Consider the following 23,808-nt stretch of genomic DNA (forward strand, 5'->3'; position numbering starts at 1 on the left):
GGTTTCCGACAGAAACCGGCTTCCCCATGCCACCTGGACGGGAGGCAAGTTGAACCCCTTCTGTGGGGTAGGGGTTGGTCAGGGGCTGGCAGGAGACTGGGTTTGAGGTTTGGTCTCATTGTTCTGAGCAATGTTTTGGTTTTAAGGGTTACATGGAGTGTCTGAGAGGTGACTTTCCAGTTCCAGTTCCAACGTGGCTGGGAGGGCTGGAGGAGAGGCTGGAGCCAGACCTGAGTGCTGGAGGGCGACCAGTTCTGGGAACTACTGTCTTTTCTTTGTAACCTTTATTTCTCGCTACTGAGGAAGACAGAGGCTGTGCACACACTGCCGGGGAGAAGCCCGAGCTCACGCTCGCTCCCGTCCCGTCACCCTGCCGGACCTTCCCCCGCGGGAGGTGGCCGAGCGCAATGGCTTACAGTGCAGTCTGCATGGACATCGGGCACACCCGCACACGCCAGTCCAACCACCGGCACCTGCTTCCGGTGAGCTTCTGGTGTCGGGCGCCCTCCCGGCAGCATGTCGCTCCCGATGGCTTCCCAGGCTGAGGACGTCAGAGAGCTGGCAGCTTGTAACACGGAGGTCAGGCCCCAACTCGGGAGGCCGCTTCCCTGGTCAGCCCCATGCGGTGCCAGGTGGGCGACAGCAGGGCAGAGCACGGGCCGCCCACTGAAGATGGCTTCTAGGAGAACTGTTCACGGGGGACGCTGCTCAGTCCTCATGGAGACCAAGGCCACGGAGGTCTGTCACGTCATCGCTTCGTGAGGGTCCTGCCGGAGCTTTTACTCAGGCCCCCCTTTGGGGTGGGGATCTTGCTTCCAGCCTTTGGCCCCGAGCTCCGGGCCTTGGCTGCGGCCGGGCCTCTACCTGGGGGGGCACACGGACACAGAGCACAGGCACCGCTTTAGGAGGGAGACAGACACACGGATCGGCGCGCAGGGCCAGGGTGACAGGGTTGGTGGCCAGGCATCAGCAGACGGGGGGTGGGTGGGGGTGGGGCCTGCCGAGCACGACCCTTGTCTGCAGGAGTCAGCCGGCGGGGCGGGGGCGGCAGTGGACAGCGGTCACCCAGCCCTCAGGTGGCAGCTGCAGACACACGTGACGGTGGGAGAGGAAGAACCAGGAGCTCAGAGAAGGGCCAGCTAAGGCTCAGAGGGAAGAGACCCGAACCGTTTACCTGCTCTTAGCGTCAAAGGTTTGCTCCAGAAACGGAGAGAATGAGCAGCCCACTGTTGCCTGGCTGGGGGACCTTGGGCTGCAGCCCCCGCTGTTCCGGGGCCCGCCCTCTGCTCACGGCCCTTGCCTTTCTCAGACGCGGAAGCAGGGCCCACTGGGCCCCCTGGTCAGAAGTTTCCGTATGGAAACTACCCTTTTCTCATACAGCACCCGAAGTCTGCCACGAGTCACTGCTTGGGGCCCAGGTGCACCAGCTGGTGGCCGTGGGGGGCCCGCCCCCCGGAGTCCTCACCCTGCGGCGGAGGCGGGGCCTGGTGCAGCACGTGCGTCCGGCGCAGGTTCATCCTGCAGCCCGCGGGGCCCGTCAGGTGGGCCTTCCACGCCTGCAACGGGAGGCGGCGGCGGGTCAGCCTCCCCGCGGCCCCAGACTGGGCCCCCCACGGCCCTCCCCACAGACTGCGCCGTGGCTGTCGTCCCCTTGGGCACAGCAGGGGCTGCTCACACGAGGCTGTGCACGGGGGTCACAGGGTAATACAGTTCCAGGAGCACATGGCGGGTGGGGACTGCGGTGGCCTCTAGGAGCCGAGGGCGGCCCCAGGGACTCAGTCCTAGGCCTGCCAGCCCCAGGAGGACGCTCGGAGCCCACAGGGGAGCACGCGGGCTGGTGCGCAGAGCAGGGACAGCGGTGCTGCATGGTCCCTGAGGCCGCCTCCTTCCGCGGTGCTGGGACCAGCCCTGCACTGCCCCTCACTAGGGAACTTCACTTTACAGAGCACCGAGCGTTGGGCAGGAAAGGAAACAAATGAACCCAAGTGTGTTCTGAGTTGGTGGCAGTGAGAGCAGAATGGCCATGTGGCTCTGTGTCACCGGGGGAACGTGGGAGGAGAGAGCACAAGGCGGTGGGACACGCAGCCCGTCTCTGAGTGCGGGGAGCACACGCTCCCACCCCCGAGGCCACGGCCCACGCACACGAGGTGATGTGCTGTCTGGGAGGGAGCGCAGGGTGGGGGTGCCCCGTGTTCAGGAGGTGTGATGGGACGTGGGGGGCCCGCGGTCCTTTGCTCTGCTGTGTCCTCTGTCACGCATTGGCCGTTTCCTGAGAGGATGAGCCCAGACACAGGGGAGGCAAAGGGCAGACAGAGCGGCTGGGGCAGCCTGGCCCCGCTGGGTCTGCGCGCTTCCTGTGGTTACGAGGAAGCTGTGGGCAGGGCTGGTCCCCAGTCCTGCTGGCACCCTGTCCTGAGGCTGGGACAGGAGAGCTGAGCAGCAGGGGGTGAGGTGGGGGGGTGGCTGACCGGGGTGGAGAGGACGACGCTGAGCCAGAAGAAGGTCCTGCATCCGCTGCCAGACACACAGAGGGCAGCCCTGATGCCCTCCAGACCCCCTCCCCGCCCCGCCAAACCCCCAACCCCAGAGGAGCAGGCGTGGGGTTGGGCAGGAGGAGGGGGGATGGAAGGCCCTGCGCCACACCTTGGTCACACGGGGGGGAGGGGGGGAGGAGAGCATGGACCCGACAGGAAGGAGGCCTCCCAAACGGGCCTGGGCTCTTTCATTCATCAAAGGGACCCGAGTGCTGCGGGGTCCGGCCCACCATGCGGAAGAAAGCAGAGTGGAAAAACGGATTCCCGCTGCGCCTGTCACAGAGGGCCGCGGCTCCTCCCAGCCACGACCGCCACGCGTGCTGTGGGGGGACACGCAGGCTGGCAGCAAAGGAGCACTGTGGGACCCCGTCACCCAGGCGCTCACCTCCTCTCCAGGCTCGAAGTTCTCGTGGCACAGAGGGCACCGGCTGGCCAGATTCTCCGGTTTGGCAGCTGAAAGGGTGTCAGCGAGACGAGGCTGAGCTGCCCGCATGGAGCCGGGGCGAGGGGCCCAGTGATGCCCGCGGGCCCTTGGCCCGTCTGCCCCTGCAGCAGCGCGGCCCCCCCGGGGCGGCACTCACGGTGACAGTCCTTCATCTGGACGTGCCTGGGCAGCTCTGCCTTCAGAATGGCCTCGCTGCAGCGGCAGCACTTTCCAAACGCGTCCTTCTTGTCGCACTCGGTCAGCAGGTGCTCCGTCAGGCTGGACACCTCCACCACCTGGCGCCAAACACAGCACAAGGCAGGCTGCTGGGACCCCGGCACCGTCTGCGCACCTGTCCCTGTGCCCGTGCCCGTCCCTGTCTTGGTCCCTGTCATTCAGGGTGAGGGCCGACACGCACGTCTGCTCCCTCTGGTACCTCCCCTACTCCTCAAGCTCCTGGGGTCACTTACTTACTTCACCAAAGACCCCACGTCCTTCCTAGTGTCCCCAGAGCTAGGCAGGCTAAGGCCCCTGCCTCAGAGAAGGGGCCACGGCGGGGTGGGGGACATTGCTCAAACAGAACGCGGAGAGCGCGATCAGGGAAGAGATGGCGAGGCGGGCAGCGTGCAGACGGAAAGCTCTGCTCACCAGACACACAGGGGGGCGGACGGGGCCCAGCAAGGCTCCCAGCAGGGATATAAAAAGTGGCGACAAATCCGTAAAAGATCAGCCACCGACTTAAAAATGGGCAAGAGGCCAGGGGGGTGCCTCACGGAAGAGGCAACCAGGCGGCCCCCAGGTAGCTGGACGGGAGCCCAGCCCCCCACCGCCAGGGACATGCGTCCCAGACCTGACGCGGTGGCCCTGAGCACTGCTGCTCTGATGGCCGGTGAGGACAGCCCCACACCCTGGTGACCCTCACAGCACGGGTGTGCGTGCGCCGCAGCCCAGCACGGCTCGCCCGGCAGTTCCACGCCTCGGCGTGCAGCCATGGCTGTGTCCCACACCCGGCACACGTGTGCGACAGAGTCGGGAGCAGCGTCATCCAGTCTGCAACTGCACACGACCCGCGTCCCCAGAACAGGGGTGTGGAGGGATAAACCGTCATAAAGCAAGAAACCAAATGACACAAAACAATTCCACAGCGTATGGTTCCATTTACACAAAACTCAAGAAACACTAACGCGTGTCAGAAATCAAGCCCGCGTGACTTTGGACTTCAAGGGCTACTTGGCCTGGGTGGCAGACACACAGGTGTCTGTTCTGCGATGGCTCTTGGAGCCGTGACACTGGTGATGTGAGCGCGCTGACAGAGGGGGACACTTCAATAAGGACGCAGGAGCAATCAGCCCTGAAGGGACGGGGTGACGGCCCGTCCGTCCCTGCTCCCACCACCTCCCCCCTGAAAGCGCGGAGGCCCGGGGCCCCAGCAGCCCGCGCCCAGGCCAGCGCCTGACCTGTCCGCAGTGGTCACATCGCGTCAGCATGAGGCAGTGCTTCCAGTAGTGTAGGTCCAGGCCCTCCGCCGTGAACGCCTCGCTCCTCTCCCCGCAGAAGATGCACAGGCTGGAACGGCAGGACCCAGGGCGTGACGCACGGCTGCCCTGGGGGGCCGGCCGCCTGAGCGCGCAGCTGGCCCGGGAGGCCGCGGCCCGGCCGCCACAGTTTCACAGGTCTGTCCCCATCATCACATCAGGGCGAGGACACGTCTACTCACTTATCTAGGTAGTGACTCTCGGGAACTTCGGGAGCACTGACTGGTGCGGCTCCGCTTCCGTGGGCGTCTGCGCACATTAAAGAGAAAGCAACTTGAATAACTTCCAGTGAAAACCCACTGCCACGTTTTAATAACCAGCTGTCTTTTCTAAGGAAGGGGGAAGTGTTTACAATCTGCCCTCAGGTCTGCAGTGCAGCAGGTGAGCAACACCGGCCAATGAGCAGAAGTGTTTTGCGCGCACTCTCGGGGTGCCCTTCACGTACCTGGGGTCTCCGCCTTCGCAGCCTCGCTTTCTTTCTCCTAAGACACAGAACGAGAAAGGTCAGGCCATGTGGCTGCAGAGGGTGAGCCTAGCCCGAGCACAGTCTGACCCGCAGGCGCTCTGAGGGCGCCTCCCGAGTTCCCTACGACCAAGAAAGAGCGTCCCTCTGGGGGGCATCGGCGCTAAGTGCCTGCAGGCTCCCCGCTCCTGGCACTTGTCCAGGACCCCACAGTGGCCCTCTTGGTCAAGGACCCCACCCTCTGAGCCGCTCGGCCACGGCCAGTGCCCACCCTCCCTGGGCTCCAGGCAGCACAACTCTGCAGCCTTCTCCCTGGCTCCGGGCAGCTGCCGCCTCTGCGCTCTGGCCCCAGCGCGCTCCCTCCCTGCTGCAAGCTCAGAGCTGCCTCTGTGCCAGGAGCCCCGCGCGAACCTGCAGCCTGGCTGCTGCTCACTCAGTGTCTCTCTGCAGGTCTCTAGGCCACCGTCAGCCCTGCTTCACCAGACGGCGCCCCTGATCCCAACGCCTGTCCCCAGTGGGCTCTGGTGTGGCGCCAGCGTCCTCCGCTGCCCAGTCCCGCAGCCTCAGACTCCGGCAGGCGGGGCTTCTCTCTGCACCCTGGCCCACGGAGCCTCCCTCAGACACACCACATGCCCCTCAGGCCCTGTCACCCTTCGCTCCTGCTGCCCCTCCTGCCCCATGCCCCCCAGGCCCTGGCAAGCGTGCCAGCTGATTTCGTATCCTCCTGGGCGCGCGCCACCCTGTCACATTGCCTCCTTGTTACTGTGAGTGGTGAAGGTCAGCGAGGACGGCGATTCCCGTCTGATCACTGGTGTGTCCCCAGTGCCCGGCACACAATCACTTGTGGCTGCGTAAACAATTCTGGTGTCACAGTCCTGCACGGCAAGGCGGGCTCCAGCCTCCTGCCCTCCCACGCGCAGCTGTGCCTAGAACACAGGTGTGTCGCACAGAAGAGCTCAGCCACCAGCAGCAGTTGCACCAGCTGGCTGACGGGCTGTGCTGCCACGGACGTGGCTGGACAGGTGGCCCTGGGGGCTCTGCCTTCCTGCTGCAGCTCGGCAGCCTCCCTGGCTCCTGCTGTCTCTACCCTCAAACCCCTGCCACTTGGCCATAGTCTCTGCAAAAGCTGAGCACGTGCTAAGCGGGCCCCGCCCGGGTGACTGACCAGGGTGGCTGGGGGCTGAGGGGCTCCTGGGACTTTGAGTTTCATGGGGGAGCAGGGACGGCAGCTCTCCTCTTAATGAGATGGATTTATTTCGTAGGGAGACAGAAGTTGCATTTTAGTTCTAAAGATTACCTTCTCTGTATCTTGAACAGCTGAGAAAAATGGTCATTTTTAAATCCCTTTTTCTAAAACCCCGGAGCATACAATGTGAAAATGCCATCGCCTGAGCGGCTTTGGAGATGCACGTCGTGATGGCTGCATGACAAGGGCGTGAATTTTAACAGCACAGGACTGCGCACTTGCGGTAGGTTTTATGCTACGTCTGTCTCACCACAATGAAAAACAAAACCGTCCTCCTCCGTGTGATGCCTGCAAGGACCACGCGGGGACAGCAGGCAGTGCCCAGGCGCTACCCGTGCTCACCATCCCGCTGGCAGGGGGGCAGCCACCCTGCGCGCAGGACGGTGCTGGCCGGAGCAGGTGCTCAGCGCACGGAAGCATGGGAGGCGGGGCTCGGGCCTGAGGACGGTGTGGGTGAGGGCCTGGGGCTGTCACCAGGGACCTCTGTGGGGACACAGGGTCCCCGAGGCCGGGCGGCTCTGCTCAGCGGGAGCGAGGAAGGGCTTCGGCAGCAGAGGTGAGCCCTGGCCAGCTCATGAGCTGGGGTGAGTCCCTTCGTTTCCCGAGTTTGCTTCTTCACTCGTAGACGGTTAGGGACAATGACTAGCACCCACCGGGCCTGCTGGGAGACCTGTCAGCCCCTGAAAGCCTCACTGTCCTGAAATTTACGGCGTGGGTGGACCCACTGTCCCCACTGTCCCAGGTCTCCCTCCTGTTCCCATCCCCGAAGGGGCGCGTCCCCCTCGCCTCAGTCACCCCGCCACTGCAGCACCTAGCGGATGTGTTATGTGACTCGGCCCTTACGCGTCCTCAGTCAGGTTTTCGTTCTTGTCCTTCGCCCCCTCGTGGCCATACAGGCGCACAGCGCGGCGGCGCCTCCAGGCTTGGCAGACTGCCTCGCAGCGCCGCGCACTCCCGCTTCCTTTCTCCTTAAAGGAAATTTTCTTCCTCCTTGGGGAGCTGACTCACGGACGTCAGTGGGAGGAAGCTACTTTTAGTCCCGGGAGCCGGGCAGCTCGGCCCCAGCACGCATGTGCCTCCTGCCGCTGTGGGCCCTCCACCCGCCTGTCACCCCCGCACCCGGAGTCTGCTCTCAGCGCTCACGGCAGCTCAGCCCACCCCCCGGAACGCAAGAGCAGGCAGACAAGGGGGGTTCCTTCCACGTAAAGATGGACAAGAAAGGTAACTCTGTGCATATTGCTGTGAAAACAGAACACACCGTGCCAGGCGTCCACACACTGAACCGCATGGTCACAGGAGTCCAACCCAAACCCCAGGGTGGTCCCACATCAACGTGGCCCCTGGCCCCCCATGAAAGTGGCCCACCTGGATGCAGGCCCCACCTGAACGCGGCCCACCTGGACTTGGGCCCCACGTGAACCCGGCCCACCTGGATGCAGGCCCCACGTGAACCCGGCCCACCTGGACTTGGGCCCCACGTGAACCCGGCCCACCTGGACTCGGGCCCCACCTGAACCCGGCCCACCTGGACTCGGGCCCCACCTGAACCCGGCCCACCTGGATGCAGGCCCCACGTGAACCCGGCCCACCTGGACTCGGGCCCCACCTGAACCCGGCCCACCTGGACTCGGGCCCCACCTGAACCCGGCCCACCTGGATGCAGGCCCCACGTGAACCCGGCCCACCTGGACTCGGGCTCCACGTGAACCCGGCCCACCTGGACTCGGGCCCCACCTGAACCCGGCCCACCTGGATGCAGGCCCCACGTGAACCCGGCCCACCTGGACTCAGGCTCCACGTGAACCCGGCCCACCTGGACTCGGGCCCCACCTGAACCCGGCCCACCTGGACTTGGGCCCCACGTGACCCTGCCCACCTGGCCCCACCTGCACCTAGCCCACCTGGACTTCAGCCTGCATTTCTTTCAGCGCTGCCAACTGCTCTTGTAAAACTTGAATTTCTTCTTTCTTTTGCTTTTCTGCTTCTTCTGTAGCAGCTTTTTTCTGTGCCTGGTATGAAAATTATCTTTCCATTAGAATAACTTTTGAAGGTAGTCTCAGAAATTGGAAAACAAATTATACAAATAAATTGTGTTTCTTACGCATTATAATAGTCACTAAGACTAATCGTATAATGAGGGTTAAATGTAAGCCCCAAGATTAATTTAAGAAATGTGTTCTGACAAATAAGACTGAAAACATCCTCCTGCTATCACCTGTACTCAGGTGGGAACCCAGAGTGTGGCAGGCACAGGGGACACGCCAGGCTCTGAGCCCAGGGCCCGATGACCTCGGCCTGCTCTCTCCTGGCACAGCGGTCAGACCACTTCGTCAGCACAGGACCAGACTGTGATTTCATGAGTGTGAACATACCCTGATTTCAGCTTCCGTAGGTCTGCCGTCTATTTTAGCGAATCCCTCAAAAATGGTTTTGTAGAGAACGTTCTTGCGCGTGGTGCTGTCGTCCGGAGGGAGGTACTCCAGGATGGGAGCCCCGTGCTCCCTGTACATGTCCAGGAGCACTCGGACTGCCGCCTCCCGGACCTCGTACACCCGGTGCTCCAGGGCGCGCACTGCGAACTGCACACAGCGGGGGAAGGAAGCCTGCTGTTACTGATTCTTGAAATAACAGTGATTCTTTCCAGCATAAAAGAAACAGGTACGTTATGCAAATTCGGAAACTAAAGAGCATCCCCAGACTTCCAGCTATTGGGACGCAGAGTCCTGCTCACTCCGATGCCCTTACGTGCACCCATGGGTGAAGCCAGGTGGGATACAGAGGGTGTGCTTTGCCTTTTCCCGCGCACTGTACCCGTGATCATTTCAGGCTCTATCCTCCCACACACTTAAGTGTTAGGAACTATTTAAACACAAGGAGGAAATGGAATCAACTCCGGCGTCGACCATCTGCATTAACCAGCGTCACAACCTGCCACTTTTGTTTTGGTTCTTTCTGTTTTTAGCAACAAAACACTGGCCGCCCCGCTGACCCCCACGTCTGTCAGAGCAGCAGGAGGCGGGGGTGGGGGGCTCTCCTGGAGCTGGCCAGCATGCCCCCACGCCCCGCCGCCCCGTCTTTATCACGCAGTGTGCACACGCCATGCTTATCAGTCCAGAATGTCCTTCTGTCCTCGATGGGACATTTTCAATCTCTGTCACGACCCATTTTGTTCATTTTAACGGCTCCGTGGCACTCCATCCCACAGACGTGTCCCAGTGTCTGTGTGCCATCTCAGACGGTCACCACGCATGGGAAGGGGCCTCTGGGCTCCGGCCTCTCTGCTCCTGGGCTTCCTCACTCCCCAAGGCCTGTCACACCTCCAGGAGCACTGACCTCCGACCCCACCGAGGCTGCCGCCTCCGGCCACCCTTGCAGCCCGGTCTGACGACTCCTCGGGCCTGTCCCGCCCCCGCTGCGTCTGCCCACCTGTCCTCGCCCTCCATCCTCTCTGCCCTGCGTGTCCCGCCTGAGAGTGCGGTCAGTCCACCAGGCGCAAGGTGGCGTCCCCGCAGCCTCAAGCCCTGGGACCCGGGTCCTCTGTGTTCGCCAGGCGAAGGGGACCATGGTGGCACACTTAGGAATCACACTGGCCGGGCCCACGCAGGCCTGAGAGCCCCACACGTCTGCCCTCGGTGCTGCAGGGCTCGGGCATCCTGCGGGTGGTTCCCGCCCCTTCTGGGGCTCCACCACGGCCGGTCCCTGCCGCCCAGCGCCGGCTCCGGTGGGCTCTGCGGCGCGCTCACCTTCATCACGCTGTCCACGCTGAAGCCCGCGCTGTCGGTGCCCAGGTCGCGCAGCAGCCGGGCCAGGAGGCCCATCTGACTCATGGCCAGGTGCGCCGAGGCGTTGGCTCTGAGCGGCTGCACCAGGTACGACGGGATCATCTGCAGAGACTTCACCTCCTTGAACAGGGCCATTTCCTGAAAACCAGCACCCTTCAGCCGCGTGCATGGGAAAATGCCAGCAGCAGCTCAGCACAACTTACACGCCCCTCCAAGTCAATACTGAAGGGAAAAGTCGGGCATAAAGGTCACAGTGACAAATGGGAGTAAAATCTCTGGTCCCTAAGTGCACATTTCTATTGAAGACGAAGCAACCAGTAAAAACGTACAAAAACAAAGCTGTGATCCCCAAGAGGGTCACGGAAGCACCAGAAGAAACAGGACTGAGGACTCAGGTTCCCCAACCTCAAGGAAGCGGTTTTCTAACCACTGGGAAAGCAACCTGCCTTTGAATCCAAGTTCACGTCTAAGACAAAACGAGGCTTTCAGAGCCCTAGGCGAGCCCGGAACAGGCCCGCGGAGGAGTGGGCGCCCCTGGCGGACCCAGCCCTGCGGCGCCTGCAGCCGCCCGACCGGGACCTCCTACCTGAATGAAATTTGAAGCCACCACCCGGAGCCGAGCCGAGGAGTCCCCAGTTCTCGTGAGCAGCACGGGGATGGTCCTTTCCACACAGTGAGACGTCTCCAGTCTGCTCAGCCTGTGCTTAGGGATGTACTGCGTAATCATCATCTTCAGCAGCCTCAGCGAGGCCTGGAACACCTAGGGGAGCGACGAGGACAGACGGGCTGCCCCGACTGCAGCTGCCACACGCGAGCGCGGGGCCTGCGCTGGCCATAACGAAGCTCCCACCGACGACCACGTGCTGCCCGCGGGGCCCAGAGCAGCCAACGCAGCCCCGAGCTCGAAGGGCGGTTCCTCGGGGTGGAAGACGCGCCCAGGTCCCTGGCACGTGCTCCCGACAGGCCCCGCCTCTGCAGGCACCCACCGGGCACCAGAGGGGGCGCTCACCCCGCAGCCCTGCCCCGGCGCAGGAGACTCCAGTGACTCCGGGCGCCTCAGGCCCCACGAGAAGGACGGACGTGAGTGGACGTGTGGGCGGGAGTCACGGCCAACAGGCCTCGCGCCCTGAGCCTGGCTCTGAAGAGCATGAAGAGGCGGAGGCTGTGCAGGGCCAGCGAGAGGCACCGAGCAGACAGGTGTCCGGACCCTTGGCCTTAACTCCCAGGACAGTGCACAGGGATCCGACCACGACTCCGGTGCCCAGGCGGCCTCCCAGCCCTCTGGCTCCCAGGGAGCGTCACGGGTCGCACCGGGACCCCGGGCACTGCAGGCGGGGGACTAACCGGGGTCACGAGGTCTCGGATGGCTCTTCTGACGAGGAAGACAGCCGCCCGCAGCGTCCTCTTGAGGTCTTCCTTCGGGGTTCCCACCGGCGTGCCCGCCAGCTGCTGGTACAGGGTGAGCAGCGCGTCTTCCCGGTGTGACCACGACTTGGAATAGGCCCCGGCCACCTGCAGACCGGAGTCCCGCTTACTCCGTGGTGGTCAGCGACGTCACCGCCACCCCGAGCACTGTGCCCCCGTGGAAGAAGGTTTCCCAATGCCAGCACCTCTACAGAATAGGCACGCGCACTTGGAGGAATCACCTGTCTAACCTGCAACTCTGAGACTGTGTTAAACTGCTGCGGGGCTGGGGGTTGGGGGCTGGGGGCAGGGCTCGAGGTGGGGCCGGGGGCTGGGGCCCTGCCCTGGGCTCCCTGAGATGGAGAAGCTTCCGTCTCCTGCCGTTTTACCATCGTTGCCCCTGGAATTAGCTGGTGTTCACAGGGGCAGCTCCGTCAACACCAGGAAGACAGAGTCTTAAACAAACACTCACTCGTGAAATCTTCAACTCGAGCCTCTGTTTCACAGAGTGAGTAACGCGCAGAAGACTTTCCAGTTGGATCATGAGGACCACGGAAAGCCACCATCACACACAGGGGCTCTTCCCCTCGGCCCCTCCCTCCCAGCCACGGAGGAATGGGGACAGGGCACCCAGAGCCTGTTGCAGGCTTGCCCTACGGGTGCACCCAGTAGAGATGGAGGCTGAGACCTTCCCACCCTCAGATCGCAGTTACTGTGCACGGATGTGGGACTGCTAGGGACACAAGGGACTCATGGGAAACGTCGGGTTGGGGGGGGCTCTGAGGAGACCTTGGACCCAAGACGGACAGACAAGCGGGTCCTGCAGCCAGTGAAGCCTGGAGCATCGCTGGGGACAGAAAGACAAAGCTGAAGCTGCCCTACTTTGGGCGCATCGTGAGAAGATCAGGTCCTTTGAAAAAGATGGTAATGCTGGGAAAAGAGAGAAGGCAGCAGGAAAAGGGGGACCCCAAATATGAGCCGGACGGCGCCCATGACAAGGCCACAGGCAGGAGACTGCTGGCACTGGGCAGGGCCGAGAGGACAGGGCCCTGGGCCACCGCTCAGTCATGGGGTTGCGGGAGCCGGAGCCAGAGCAGCGGCCGTGACACACACACACACGTGCACACACGCGCACAGCTGTGACGTTGTCCCTTTACCAAGGTCTCCCCCAGCACGTCGATGGCGGAGCTGGCTTCCCTCAGGGCCTTCTCCGTCAGGGGCTCCGGCTCGCCCAACGCTCCTGCTCCAGGCGCCTCGCCGATGTCCCCGTCACTCCGGTCTGGCTCCCCAGCGGCCGCCGCTCCCGGCAGCTTGCAGACGGCAGGAAGGGGCCGCTCGTCGTAGGGCAGCGGCTGGAGCTGCAGGGGAGGAGGGGCTGCGAGCTGCGTGCGGATCCCCCGCCCCCGAAACCACGCTCCCCTGCGGCTCCCCGCCCTGAATGAGGTGTCTGCTGCTGCCATCAGGTTAGAGGGACTTTGCCGCAGCGGGATGCGGTGACAGCAGGAGGGCGGGACACCTGTCGCAGCCTCAGAAAGCAGCGGCCGAGAGGCAGCCCAGCTGCTGCTCCCCGCCTGCGTTCCCAGCTCAGTGGCCGAGCACGCTACTGAAGTAAGAGCTGGTACGTGTTCTCTGGCAAGACCTCTGCTGTTTTCTCAGTTTATGGCTTAGACACGCGTGTCAGGCCGGATTTCAAACATGCTCATTGCCCAGCAGCGCACACAGCTCCCCAGCAGCCCTGCTCTGCAGAGGCGGCCGTCTCTCCGACCCTAGACGCCGCCTGAGCCCCCAGCCCCACCCGGCTCCAGTCTGGTGGCCCACGGGGAGCCACGGGCAGGAGGGACCCATCCTCCCGGCTGATGACAGAGCCACACAGACAAGGAAATGTGAGGATGATGTTCAGGTCACGAAGCGGCGACCGAAGGGAAGCCTGGTCCCTGGGGCCCCCCCTGAGGCAGGCATTGCAGGGGCCCCGGGCAGGTCAGGGCACCGTCTCCCCGCACTCGCTACTTCTGGAGCTACCAGAGCGCGCAGGTGAGCGGAGTACCCAACACGGGCGCTGAGACGGAACACACCGCCACAGAGCAACTGAGGGGGGGACAGAGCTCCGCTCAACTAAGGGGTCAGACCTGACTGACGGCAAAGCTAGGACAAGACGTGGCCCGTGGGGACAACGGGGACACTCAGGGCCGTGCGCTGGGTCCTCCCACCTCCCCAGGGCTGAGGCTGCACCACCCCCTGCCCGACCACCGGCCATCCCCCCCCACCCCCCACCCTGAGCCCACAGCCATGCAGCCACGGGGGCCAACAGAAGCTCCAGGAGGGAGATCCGAACCAGCCAACTGCACAGTTTCCTCTGGTCCCTGTCATCGCTTCAGAGGCTGGCACATGACAGAGGCCAACGTCATCAGGGGAAGGTGGGGATTTCTGATTAGAAGGAGGACATGCTCTCCCCTCAGGTGGCCGCGGCTGAGCCCATGTGACCAAAGTCGAGGGGCAGGAAGAAAGCCGGCTTCTGAGGCCCCTGCGGAGCACCTGACCCCAGACCACGGGCCCTCAGGCTCCTGTTACCAAGGGCGGCTGACCCTGGCCGCCCCGGGGTCTCCGTCAGCACCGCCCAGGCCGTCCCAACAGGCGCAGGAGCGACACCGGCTCACGAAGACACTGTGTGCACGCGGCCTCCCTCTTCCTGCGTCGGCCCCCTAAGCAGATGTCTGCACGTCTTTGCGGGGAGACCAGCAGAGGCCCTGAAGGAGGCTGTGTGTCCCAGACCGGGACGGGGCAGAGCAGGTGGCGGCCCAGCCCCTGGGGAGGGGTGGCCGGGTGTGCTCGCTTCCGTCACCACGTCCGGCCTCAGCATGAACCCGCCTCTCCCGGAAGGCAGGGCAGGCGGGGTTGGCTGTTTTGTATCCTGACGACCCGCTGTCCCGGGACAGCACCCAGCACCACGCAGGCCCTCACGCACGTCTGCTGAACAGCCCGCACACGACCGACCAGAGCTACCTACGTGGGTCTTGAGGCGAGGGTGCGCGGCGGGCAGCGGGAGGTCCCCAGGGCAGTGCTGGGGAGAGACGTCCAGGGAATGCGCCGGGGGCTTTTCCGGAGGGAACAGTTCCGCAAGCCGGTTTTCTGTCATTCTCTCCTCTTGTGGAGGCGGTGGCAGCGTGGGGAGGTGGCGAGGACTGCTGGAACGCACGAGGGGCTGCAGCGGCAAGTCAAAAGGCCGCCGCATCTGGAGAAAAAGGGATATGTCCTTCCCAAGGTCACTACATCGCAGACTCAACGGAGCGCTCGTTTAGGGAGAAATCGTGGCCACCTGCATGGAGGAGGTCACGTCCCGCCGCATCGCTCACTGGCCTGCGTGGCCACTGCAGACAGCACACAGTGACACATACGCTGAGCCCCAGGGTGACCATGTGCGCTCATAAGGGGGCCACCGCAGCAGGGAGAACACCTTGTGACGAGCCACCTGCGCTGGACCCGAGCACTGTGCTGTGTGCCATGTCATCGTGACAAGCGCTATGCATGGGGCGTGGTGGTCAGTGCTGGAGACATGATCCCCTTAGTGCCCTCCACTGCCCCCGGGGAGTGTGACGGGGAAACTGAGGCACAGCTAGGGCGGGGTGGCTCCGGTCTGCGGCTCGGCTCAGGCCCCCAGCTCTGTGGTGCGGGCGCACACTGTTGCCCATGGGGTCTGGGGTCAGGGCAGCGCCGCCCGCGGACTGTGTGCACAGCCCGTCCAGGCCCGGGTGCCTCTCCCACGGCTCCCTGCGGGCATGCGGGGCAGGGCTGAGGGCAACTCATTCTCATGAACGAGGAAACACTGGTGCGCGAGGTCCCTGGCCCTGCCTCACCCCTCCTGCTCTGCTGGGAGTCCTGCAAGAGCCCGGCAAGGCTGAAACGGCCTGGGACTGGCACACAGCAGGGGCGTCCCCGGGCACCGCACAGGCCGGTAGGGTTTGCAGAACAGAGGCCAGGGCTGCAGACAGCATGGCAGGCTGTCTCCGGGTGCCCGCGCCCCCCGCCGGCCCAAGTGCGCCTACCAGCTCGGCGTCCACGAGGCTGTGCAGCTCGAGCTGCGCGTACGCCTGGCTGCGGTACTGCTCCATCTGCCGCTTCTTGTGCTTGGCCAGGTCGTAGTCCTCCTTCTCCACGGCACAGCGCTTCTCCACCTCGTACCGCCCCAGCCGCTCCCCGACCTGCAGCACAACAGCCCGCGGTTGCTCACGCGGCTCAGCTCGCCTCCTGCGCAGAGACAGCTGCTCCAGTCACGCCTGCCCCACGGGGCGCTGAGCGGTTGCGTGTCCTGTGGCGACGGGGGAGCCGCAGGGCAGCAGAAGGCACGGACCACACCGCCTGCAAAGCACGTGCTGCCTGTGGCTGCACCAGCGTCTAAGAAACGCCGTGAGTTCACGTTCACCCCAGTGACGCTTTTCTACCCTACACCCGGTGACGTCTGCAGCGGGCCACACGCGCACTACCAGGTTCACGCAGGCGCTCACCGGGCCACGACCGTTTTGCTCAGGTCACTGGAGCACCTGAGTTCTACAAGGGCGTGACCGCTCGTCGTTTTAACATAACGACGCAGGTACTGTCGCGGGGCGCGGGGGGGGGGGCAGCATTCTTGGAGGCACACCTTCTGCAGGTCAGCGATGGCCTGTTTCAGCGTCTTCGCGAGGTCGTAGCGTTCCTGCTGCACGGCTTCCCGTTTCCTTTCATCCAACCTGCGTATGATCTGCGCCACCTCTGGGTCTTGGTACATATCAAACGCGAGGTCATCCAGCGGGGAAATGCAGTCCGACTTCCTACAGGAGAATCGAGCCTGTGAGCACTGGTGTTCATCCGCGGGAGGCTGCGGGGCTGACAACGCGGGTGGGCAAAGGTCCCCTCTCCGCACCTGCTCCTGGGGTTCCCTGCCTCAGGCCTCAGCGTGGCTGCAGGGCACACGCAGCTCGGGGGCGGCCTGCCCACACAGCTTCCGCTCTGGCCCTTACGCAGCAGCGCTGTGCCGGGCTCTGCTTCAGGCCCAGGGGCCGGGGCAGTGCCCGGGAGTCGGTAGTGCCCGGGAGAACACCGACCCGGAGCCCACACTGACCAGGCCCCAGCCCTGAGCCGTGAGCCTGGGAGGCCCAGGGAGCCAGGCATCGGCTTTACACCAGCACCACAGGGACGGACGGATGGACATCAGCAATGGGCTCGCTGCTGCAGGGCTTCTGCCTAAAGCGTCAATATCGCCACCGGCCGTCAGGCTCCACCGGAGGTCCGAAGCCGGCTCCCAGGAACCCACGGTCCCTCTGGTTTCCCCACCAGCCCACTGCTGACTGTCACTCTCGCCCTTCTTCCGTCTGGTCTGACGTTTGTGGCAGCAATGCCAGTCTAACGACTCAGCAGAACGTGAGCAGAGGACAGGTTTCGACATCTCTCGTCTGCTCTGTTGGCCACCAGAAGCACGCTGCCGCCAGCTTTGACTCAGGTGTCTTTACCGACAGGTCAAGTTTAATTAAGATGTTACTTGGCATGAGAAGTTGGTTGGTAAATCTGCATAGTGATGAATTCCCACAGCACACGGACGGTGTCCTCCTCCCCCACCTCCCTCTCCTGGAGCCCAGGCCCTTGGCAGCTCTGAACAGTGTCAGCTGGCCCCAGGGATGACGAAGCGGTGACACGCTGTGGCTACAAGGCCACTGTGCTGCTTTTACCCAAACACAGACCACACTCTAAAGTCTACGTCGCTCTGCCTTGAGGTCCTAGAGGTGAAAGCAAAGACCACGCTGCACGGCCCGCGAGGGACAACGGTGACAATGGCACAGGTGCAGAGCCGCCCATCTCTCCGCCTCCTGCAGAAGGTGCCCTCGTGGCAGGCAGAGGGCCCACGCCCAGCACCACGCACCCGCAGCCCCCACAGGGCCTTCCGACAGGCTGCAGGAGGAGGTAGGGCCGGCAAATGCTGCCGGATGCGCCGCTGGGCTCACGTGCAAAGAACCGATGTGAACAGAAACCAAGCTACTCCAAGAACTTTCCTCGGAGGCACTAGAGCCAGTGGGTGAAGCTGGCTGTCCCTGTCCTCCTGGCTGGGGCTCAGCAGGGCAGGCGGGGCTGTCGCAGTGAGGACACTGGCGGGCTGGAGAGATCCTGCCCAAGCGCCAACCCTCCCCCCACCCCGGGTTTTCTAGTCCTCGCCCTGGGAGGGCCGGGGCTGGGGCTGGGGGACTGGCCGGGGTACCGGGGTAGACACTGAGGAGCTGTGGGGGTGACAGAAGCCACCTTGTGCCTGTCTGATGGTGGCCCCCGCCCCCTCGCTCAGGCTGGGGTCCTCATGAAGACCGGCCTGCGGGGAGCGAGGCTCAGGGTCCACATCCTGGGTGAAGCCGTGGCTCGTGAGTGACCGGAGTCTGCCCCACACTGTGTGCCAACAGAAGAGGCCGACCTGAGTGTGGATGACTGTCACAGCTCTGACCCTGCCCGTGAACGCGACTGTCCCCAGGAGCTGCGCACAGGCTTGACGTGGGGACCCGTCCCTGCTGGCAGGCTGCTGTCAGAGGGGCTGGGTGTGGTCCTGAGTTTCCTCTCATTGGAATGGCCCCTTTCTGGGTCTCCTTGCTGCAGTGACAGCAGACAGGCGCCGGGGGTGCTGAAGGTGCCCCAGAAGCAGAGACAGAGCAGAGGGACGGGCCGAGGGTCCCCTGGGCGCCTGTCTCTCTGGCCTCCTGAGTTTACTGCTACAACAAGGGGCAGCGTACAAGCAAGCACGCGGCTGTGAGTGTGACGGCCGTGGAGAGGAGTCGGTAACCCGGCACTTTTATACAATCGACATGGCGTTGCGTCCCTCACTTCCTTAGAGAACGCCGCCCGCCGCCAGGCGGGGCTCTTACCCTGAGCAGGTGCCTTCCAGAGCTGGGTCCTCTGCGCTGCGCCCCAGGTAGTGGTCGATCAGCTTCTCTCTAGAGGCCTCGGGAGCAACAGGCTGTGCTTAGTATCTCGGAGGGAAAAGAGGAGCAGCAGAGCCCCAGCCGAGGGCGGTCTGACGCACAGGTGTCACCAAGCGCCCTGGGCCCTGGTCTCGTGGAGGAACAGCTACAATTCTCGAGTAAAAGAAAGTTTAGCCCTGGCTGGTGTGGCTCAGCGGATGGAGCGCTGGCCTGCGAATCTAAAGGTCGCTGGTTCAATTCCCGGTCAGGGCACAGGCCTGGGCTGCGGGCCAGGTCCCCAGTTGGGAGCTTGAGAGAGGCAGCCACACATGGATGTTTCTCTCTGTCTCTTTCTCCCTCCCTTCCCCTCTCTCTAAAATAAGTAAATAAAATCTTTAAAAAATTTTTAAGAAGTTTAATAATTCCTCTTCAGCCAATTTCACAAAGATGTTAAGACACCTTCTGTGACAGAAATAAAGGCTTCCGCCCTGGCAGAAATAAGTTCCCTCCCTTAGAAGGGACACTTCCCAGACTTACGAGGTTGCTTTCGTCACCAAAGTCCGCAGGGTCTCCGATGATGTTTATCGCAACCAGCGCGACCTACGAGAGTCCAACCGGCAGCAATTAGGTTCAGGAGGTCTCCAACAACATGAACCCTTTGTAACAGCCTGCCATCCAGAGCGCTAACTGAAATGTGCTCATGTGCAGAGTTATTAATAAGGGCTGCTATAAATTATACACAGTGATAATTCTAATGTTGAAGCAAGTGGTTATGTGTAACAGCTAAAAAGCTCCCAGTTTTTTAAAAATTCCCACCCAAGGACATGCTTATTGATTTTAGAAAGAGTGGACGGGGGAGGCGGGGACAGAGAGAGACAGCAACAGGCTGCCTCTCATGTGTGGCCCAGCCAGGGACTGAACCCGTGGCCTTTTGCTTTGTGGGGCATTCCCACAAGACGAGCCACACCGGCCAGGGCAAAACCTCTTTCCACACGGCCTCCTGGAACCATCCGCTAGAGGTCAAGCATGGGTCACACCGGCATGACCACAGCTCGGTCTAAGAAGATTCTCTCCTGAGGAGGAGGGGCCCCCTTCTACGCCTGTAGCTGAACCAGGAACCACCCGGGATGTGACTGGTGGGAACACGCGGGGAGAGGCGTGTGCAGGAAGTGCAGGGTGGGGAGCCGCCCCCCAGCTCTCAGAGAGCCAGCCTGCCCTGGGCTCCTCCGTCTCCCTGGGCGGGATTAGCCAGGCCACTGCTGGGTGGGCTGCTGCCCCCAGAGGAACGTGCCATCCCTCCACGAGAGACGTCACCTTGAGGAAGGTGTGAAAAGACACAGGACACAGGGCCCCACAAAGAGCTGGGAGTCGTCCACGGGGAAGGCGAGGGTCTCACCTGGTTGTAGATGTTGTACTTGTTGGCGTGGTTTTCGTGGAAAATCAGTTTCAGAAACTGTCCCACTGCGTCCACGTACACCGACTTCAGCTCCCGGGCTTTGCAGCCCGTCTTCTCGTTGTCGCAGAGAGACACGTAGCTGAGGGGGACGCAACCCAGACACACGCTGACAGGCATGGGTGCCCCTGTCCTTGCGCAACGCGCTGGACGGACATGAACGCGAGGCCTCGGGGGCCCAGGGCAAGGCGGGGGCCCAGGCGCTGAACCCCGCAGGCTCCGCTCCACGCGGTGGGCGAAGCTGCCGGCTCACAGCACTCCGGGGGGCCGGGGGCCGAGGGGAAGGGCTCCCGGAGGCCGGGGTTCGCTCCGCCCCTCCTTACCCGAGCCTGCGGAACCGCTCGGCCTGGTGCGGGGCGAGGTACTCGGGCAGGCTCTCGCTGATGAAGAACTCGACCTTGCTGGGGATCATGTACTGGTGGGCCAGCAGCTGCAGCTTCCTCACGCGGCATCTCTCCACCATCTGCACCACGATCTCTTGCGGGAACTGGCAAAACCTGCAAGCAGATGCGCCTCTGGTTTTCCGCACGACGCCGGGCGCCCGCTCTCCCCTGGGGCGCGCACTCCCCCAGCGCCCTCGCAGCCCCGGTCCTCAGGGACAGGACCTCAGGGGACCAGGACACCTCTTGCCCTCCCCACTCCTCATGGGGGACCGCAAGCTTGGAGTCAGGACTGGGCCTGACCTGCCCGCCACACAGTGCGCGGCACCGGGGCAGCCGGGACGGGTTTGCTGTGAAGCCTGCAGTGCGTCACGGGACACACACATGCAGCGTGAGAGGCTGTACAGGAGGCGAGGTGCAGCCCAGGACGCCCACAGCAACCCCCACACCGCGGGGAGCCCCGGCTCACGGGACCCTGCTATGCGCCAGCAGTAGCTGGCAGTGTGCACTGCACCCGCCGCGGGCTCCGCACACGGGGGACCCGCCGTCTTCCATGCGGGGCCCACAGCCACGGCCGTGGCCACACCCTTGGGCCTGAGCTCTGCCGCTTCTCGTTTGGGGCTCACTGTGCCGCGTCACTGCCCAGAGAGCTGGAAGCACCGCATGGACGGCGCAGCCCACCCCGGGCTTCTGCAGGATGAGCAGGCCTCCGCCCCCCACGGCCCCTGGCCAGCTGCCCTCAGGGGACAGCAGGGGGGGTGGCACTGAATGGACGTGAATCTGGGGCACCTCTACAGTTATGGGGAGCACGGAACCTGTAGGGTCTGTGTTTCCCCCGTACCCACACACCTGGGATGAAATGTGCTTACACATCAGGCCCAGGAGGAGAACAGTCACCAGGACAAGACGGAACAGTTTCAACAACCCATTTTGATGAAGTGACGTCACTGGGGCCCCTGCTGAAGTCCTCACAGAGCGAAGTGCTTTCCGGGAAGCATGCGCTGTCCGCCGGGACACGCTCTCTGCTCCGTCCCCCACCCGCGCGCCTACTGCTTCTGCCACCCTAACTGCGCTCTGGTCACGCGCCGTGGCCGGACTCCTGCGGCCCGACACGGGACAGCAAAGCAGCCGGGTGTCTTCCGTCTCCGCAATTTCACGGACAGAAGGTGCGCTCTTACTGAGGGTCTTAGCAACCCCAGCACGGGGCTGTTGTCCTTCTTAAGTGGAGAACTTTCTCCTCTCACTCGCGGGATGCCCGCCACGGCTCCTCTCGGCGCGTCCGACCGGCCAGCATGGGGATGTTCGGGGACGGCCAGGGTGACTGGACACGGCGCTGAGATGCCGTGGCAGGGCCTCTGGTCACCGAGGTGGCTGCTGAGTGACTGATGGGTGGGGAGTGTCTACAGCATGGGGATGCTGGACAGAAGGATGATGCACATCCAGGCGGGACAGCTTGAGGTTTCATCACACGACTCAGAATCACATAGAATTTAAAACGTGTAAACCGCTTACTTCTGGGATTTTCCATGTAAATAGTTCTGTCCTATGGTTGAACCGTGGGTCACTGAAAGCGCCTCCAAGGGGAGCTACTGTGTGTAACTGTGAGGGACAAGGGCATGGGCCGGTCAGGCGAGAACACGGGGCTGGTGGCCACGGGCGGATCGGAAGGACGGACGCGGATCCTGTGGGTGCCCCGCCCGGCCTTTCCTGACCGAGCGCCCAGAGCACAAGGTTGTAAGAGGCACGTGCGGGAAGGAGGGCAGCCAGTGGGCACGGGGCCCGAGCCACCTGGGACACACACGCTCTGCCCCTCCTGTCAGTCAAGCGCCGCCATGGACGCTGAAGACACTCACTGTCTCGACTGCAGGGCACACTGTGTGGTGAGGTCACTCCACACACAGGGACTCTCAGTCATCTGCGGTGAAAGGAACCTTTGTCATAACGAACAAACAAAACAAACCTCCAAGACTGTTTAAAGAAAACAAAGACAACTAGCAAAAATTTGAAATTGTGTAATTTAAAAAATGCTTTTAAAAACTCTATGATTTAGCTGTTCAAATGCAGGTCACACAGCTTACGGATGAAGCGAAACTACCCTCCCCGCCGGCTGTGAAACGAAACAGACACCCACCCTCCGAGAGGAGCTGACACTCGGGACTTCTGAGTAAGGATTCGGCGAACAGAGGTTCGTGCCCGGGCTCTCGCTGCAGCGAGGACTTGCTGCGGCCTCAGAGAAGCCCCTGGCCCTCTGCAGACGCCAGGCTCTTCAGTTCCCAGGTGGCACTGGAGGGACTGCCCTGTGCCCAGGCAGGACCCGAGCTGCCCTCCCCCAAGGGCGGTATCTCTGGGAGCCCAAGCACCGCCCCATAACCTGGGCTAACGGAGCCCGACTCTCCCGTGGGGCCGGGCAGCGCTGGGCCTGACCTCAGGGACCGCTCTGGGCCTGCGTGGCGTCCCTGCTCCTGGGCTGAGGTCCGAAAGCTCATGGCTCAGACGAGGGCGGGCTGGGCCCTGAAATAAATGCCACCACACTAGTGCACAGAACCGCCTTAGTCACACACACACGCACACACACACACGACCGAGCCAGGCCTTGTCTGTGGGCTGGAGTGCCCATAAACCAGAGACACCGGCCCAGCGCGATGAGCGTGGAGGGCCTCTGCGGAGGGAGCTGCGGGGCGGGGGTGGCGTGGAGGTGCGTTTGCCGGGCTCGTGGCCCAGGAGGCAGGACTGGGCTGACCGGTTGTGGGGGCACTGCCAGCATGGTGGGCCCCCCCTGCTCCCCTGGCCCGCTGCCCCGGGGAGGCTGGCTGGGAGGCAGGTGAGCGGCGAGGGCCGTGGCGGCTCAGTCCTGCGATACTTCCGCGCTGCAGCCAAAGCCCTGGCTGCCCAGGATCAGCCTCACCAGCAGCAAAGGGGCTGCTCCGTCCCCACTGGCTTTCCTCCCGTTTCATTTCTCAGCTCTTCCCAAACCCAGGCAGGGAACGGGAGTCGGCCTGGCTGGGTTCCCGCAAAAAATGCCCACAGAAAAACACTTCTTCATTTTAAACAGGATCTATATTCAACTCCTCGGCAGTAGAAGTGGGTAAAAACAAGTCACAGGTGTGTAATGGAATCTAGACTGATACACAGTCACGAGGAGCAGGGGCACTGAGGGGGTGCCGGGTTTTTCGGGGGGGGGGGCGTGGCCTCGGGGACCAACCGACCACAGCCAGCAGCGCATGGGCCCGACCGGCACACGGGCTGCTCAGCACGACGGCCCCACCTCCGTCGAACAATGAAGACCTCCCGGGGGGACTCACTGTGCAGAAACATCCTGACTAGGACTGCATCGCTCCGGCCACGGGCCTTCCGGAACGGTGCACAGGAGGCATTCAAGACAAGCCCAGCGCCATGTAAGAACCGTGAGCTGCAACGCCTGAGCCCAGGAGCGCGGCCGTGACACCGAGCCGCCTGCACACACGGATCTGCATGGACACCAGACGCCGAGCAAGCCCCGGAGGACGGAGGGGACACGGCTCAACACGGGGGCGGGTGGGGGGGACTGTCTCCCTTCTCCTCTTTTCTATTGGCACGTTTCTTAACTGAGCACGGGCTAATGTTATGAGGGAAAAAGGCCCACCAATTTTCTTTAAACACAGAAGCAGAAGGAAGAAAACGCGTCACGGAACCAGACGGGGAA

The 23,808-nt window shown here is 63.1% G+C and overlaps 1 protein-coding gene across 1 annotated transcript in view; it reads right to left on the bottom strand.

Moving 5' to 3' along the window:
• Nucleotides 1–269: 269 nt before the first annotated feature.
• Nucleotides 270–23,808, bottom strand: part of CEP104 (centrosomal protein 104) — a 28,272-nt gene continuing 4,733 nt past the window's right edge. Inside the window, exons 3-22 of the mRNA XM_090268493.1 lie at nucleotides 20,070–20,243; nucleotides 19,690–19,828; nucleotides 18,831–18,893; nucleotides 18,258–18,334; nucleotides 16,022–16,190; nucleotides 15,429–15,584; nucleotides 14,393–14,617; nucleotides 12,546–12,746; nucleotides 11,329–11,496; nucleotides 10,571–10,744; nucleotides 9,946–10,122; nucleotides 8,575–8,781; nucleotides 8,104–8,211; nucleotides 4,939–4,975; nucleotides 4,676–4,742; nucleotides 4,416–4,524; nucleotides 3,116–3,254; nucleotides 2,920–2,987; nucleotides 1,466–1,556; nucleotides 270–864 (exon numbers count right to left, since the gene is read on the bottom strand). Of these exons, the coding sequence (XP_090124619.1) occupies nucleotides 749–864; nucleotides 1,466–1,556; nucleotides 2,920–2,987; nucleotides 3,116–3,254; nucleotides 4,416–4,524; nucleotides 4,676–4,742; nucleotides 4,939–4,975; nucleotides 8,104–8,211; nucleotides 8,575–8,781; nucleotides 9,946–10,122; nucleotides 10,571–10,744; nucleotides 11,329–11,496; nucleotides 12,546–12,746; nucleotides 14,393–14,617; nucleotides 15,429–15,584; nucleotides 16,022–16,190; nucleotides 18,258–18,334; nucleotides 18,831–18,893; nucleotides 19,690–19,828; nucleotides 20,070–20,243 (2,665 nt within the window). The 3' untranslated portion in view covers nucleotides 270–748. The remainder of the gene's footprint in view (nucleotides 865–1,465; nucleotides 1,557–2,919; nucleotides 2,988–3,115; nucleotides 3,255–4,415; nucleotides 4,525–4,675; nucleotides 4,743–4,938; nucleotides 4,976–8,103; nucleotides 8,212–8,574; nucleotides 8,782–9,945; nucleotides 10,123–10,570; nucleotides 10,745–11,328; nucleotides 11,497–12,545; nucleotides 12,747–14,392; nucleotides 14,618–15,428; nucleotides 15,585–16,021; nucleotides 16,191–18,257; nucleotides 18,335–18,830; nucleotides 18,894–19,689; nucleotides 19,829–20,069; nucleotides 20,244–23,808) is intronic.

The sequence above is a fragment of the Furipterus horrens genome, unplaced genomic scaffold (assembly GCF_987537825.1).
Source record: "Furipterus horrens unplaced genomic scaffold, mFurHor1.1.pri manual_scaffold_3, whole genome shotgun sequence".
Taxonomy (NCBI): domain Eukaryota; kingdom Metazoa; phylum Chordata; class Mammalia; order Chiroptera; family Furipteridae; genus Furipterus; species Furipterus horrens.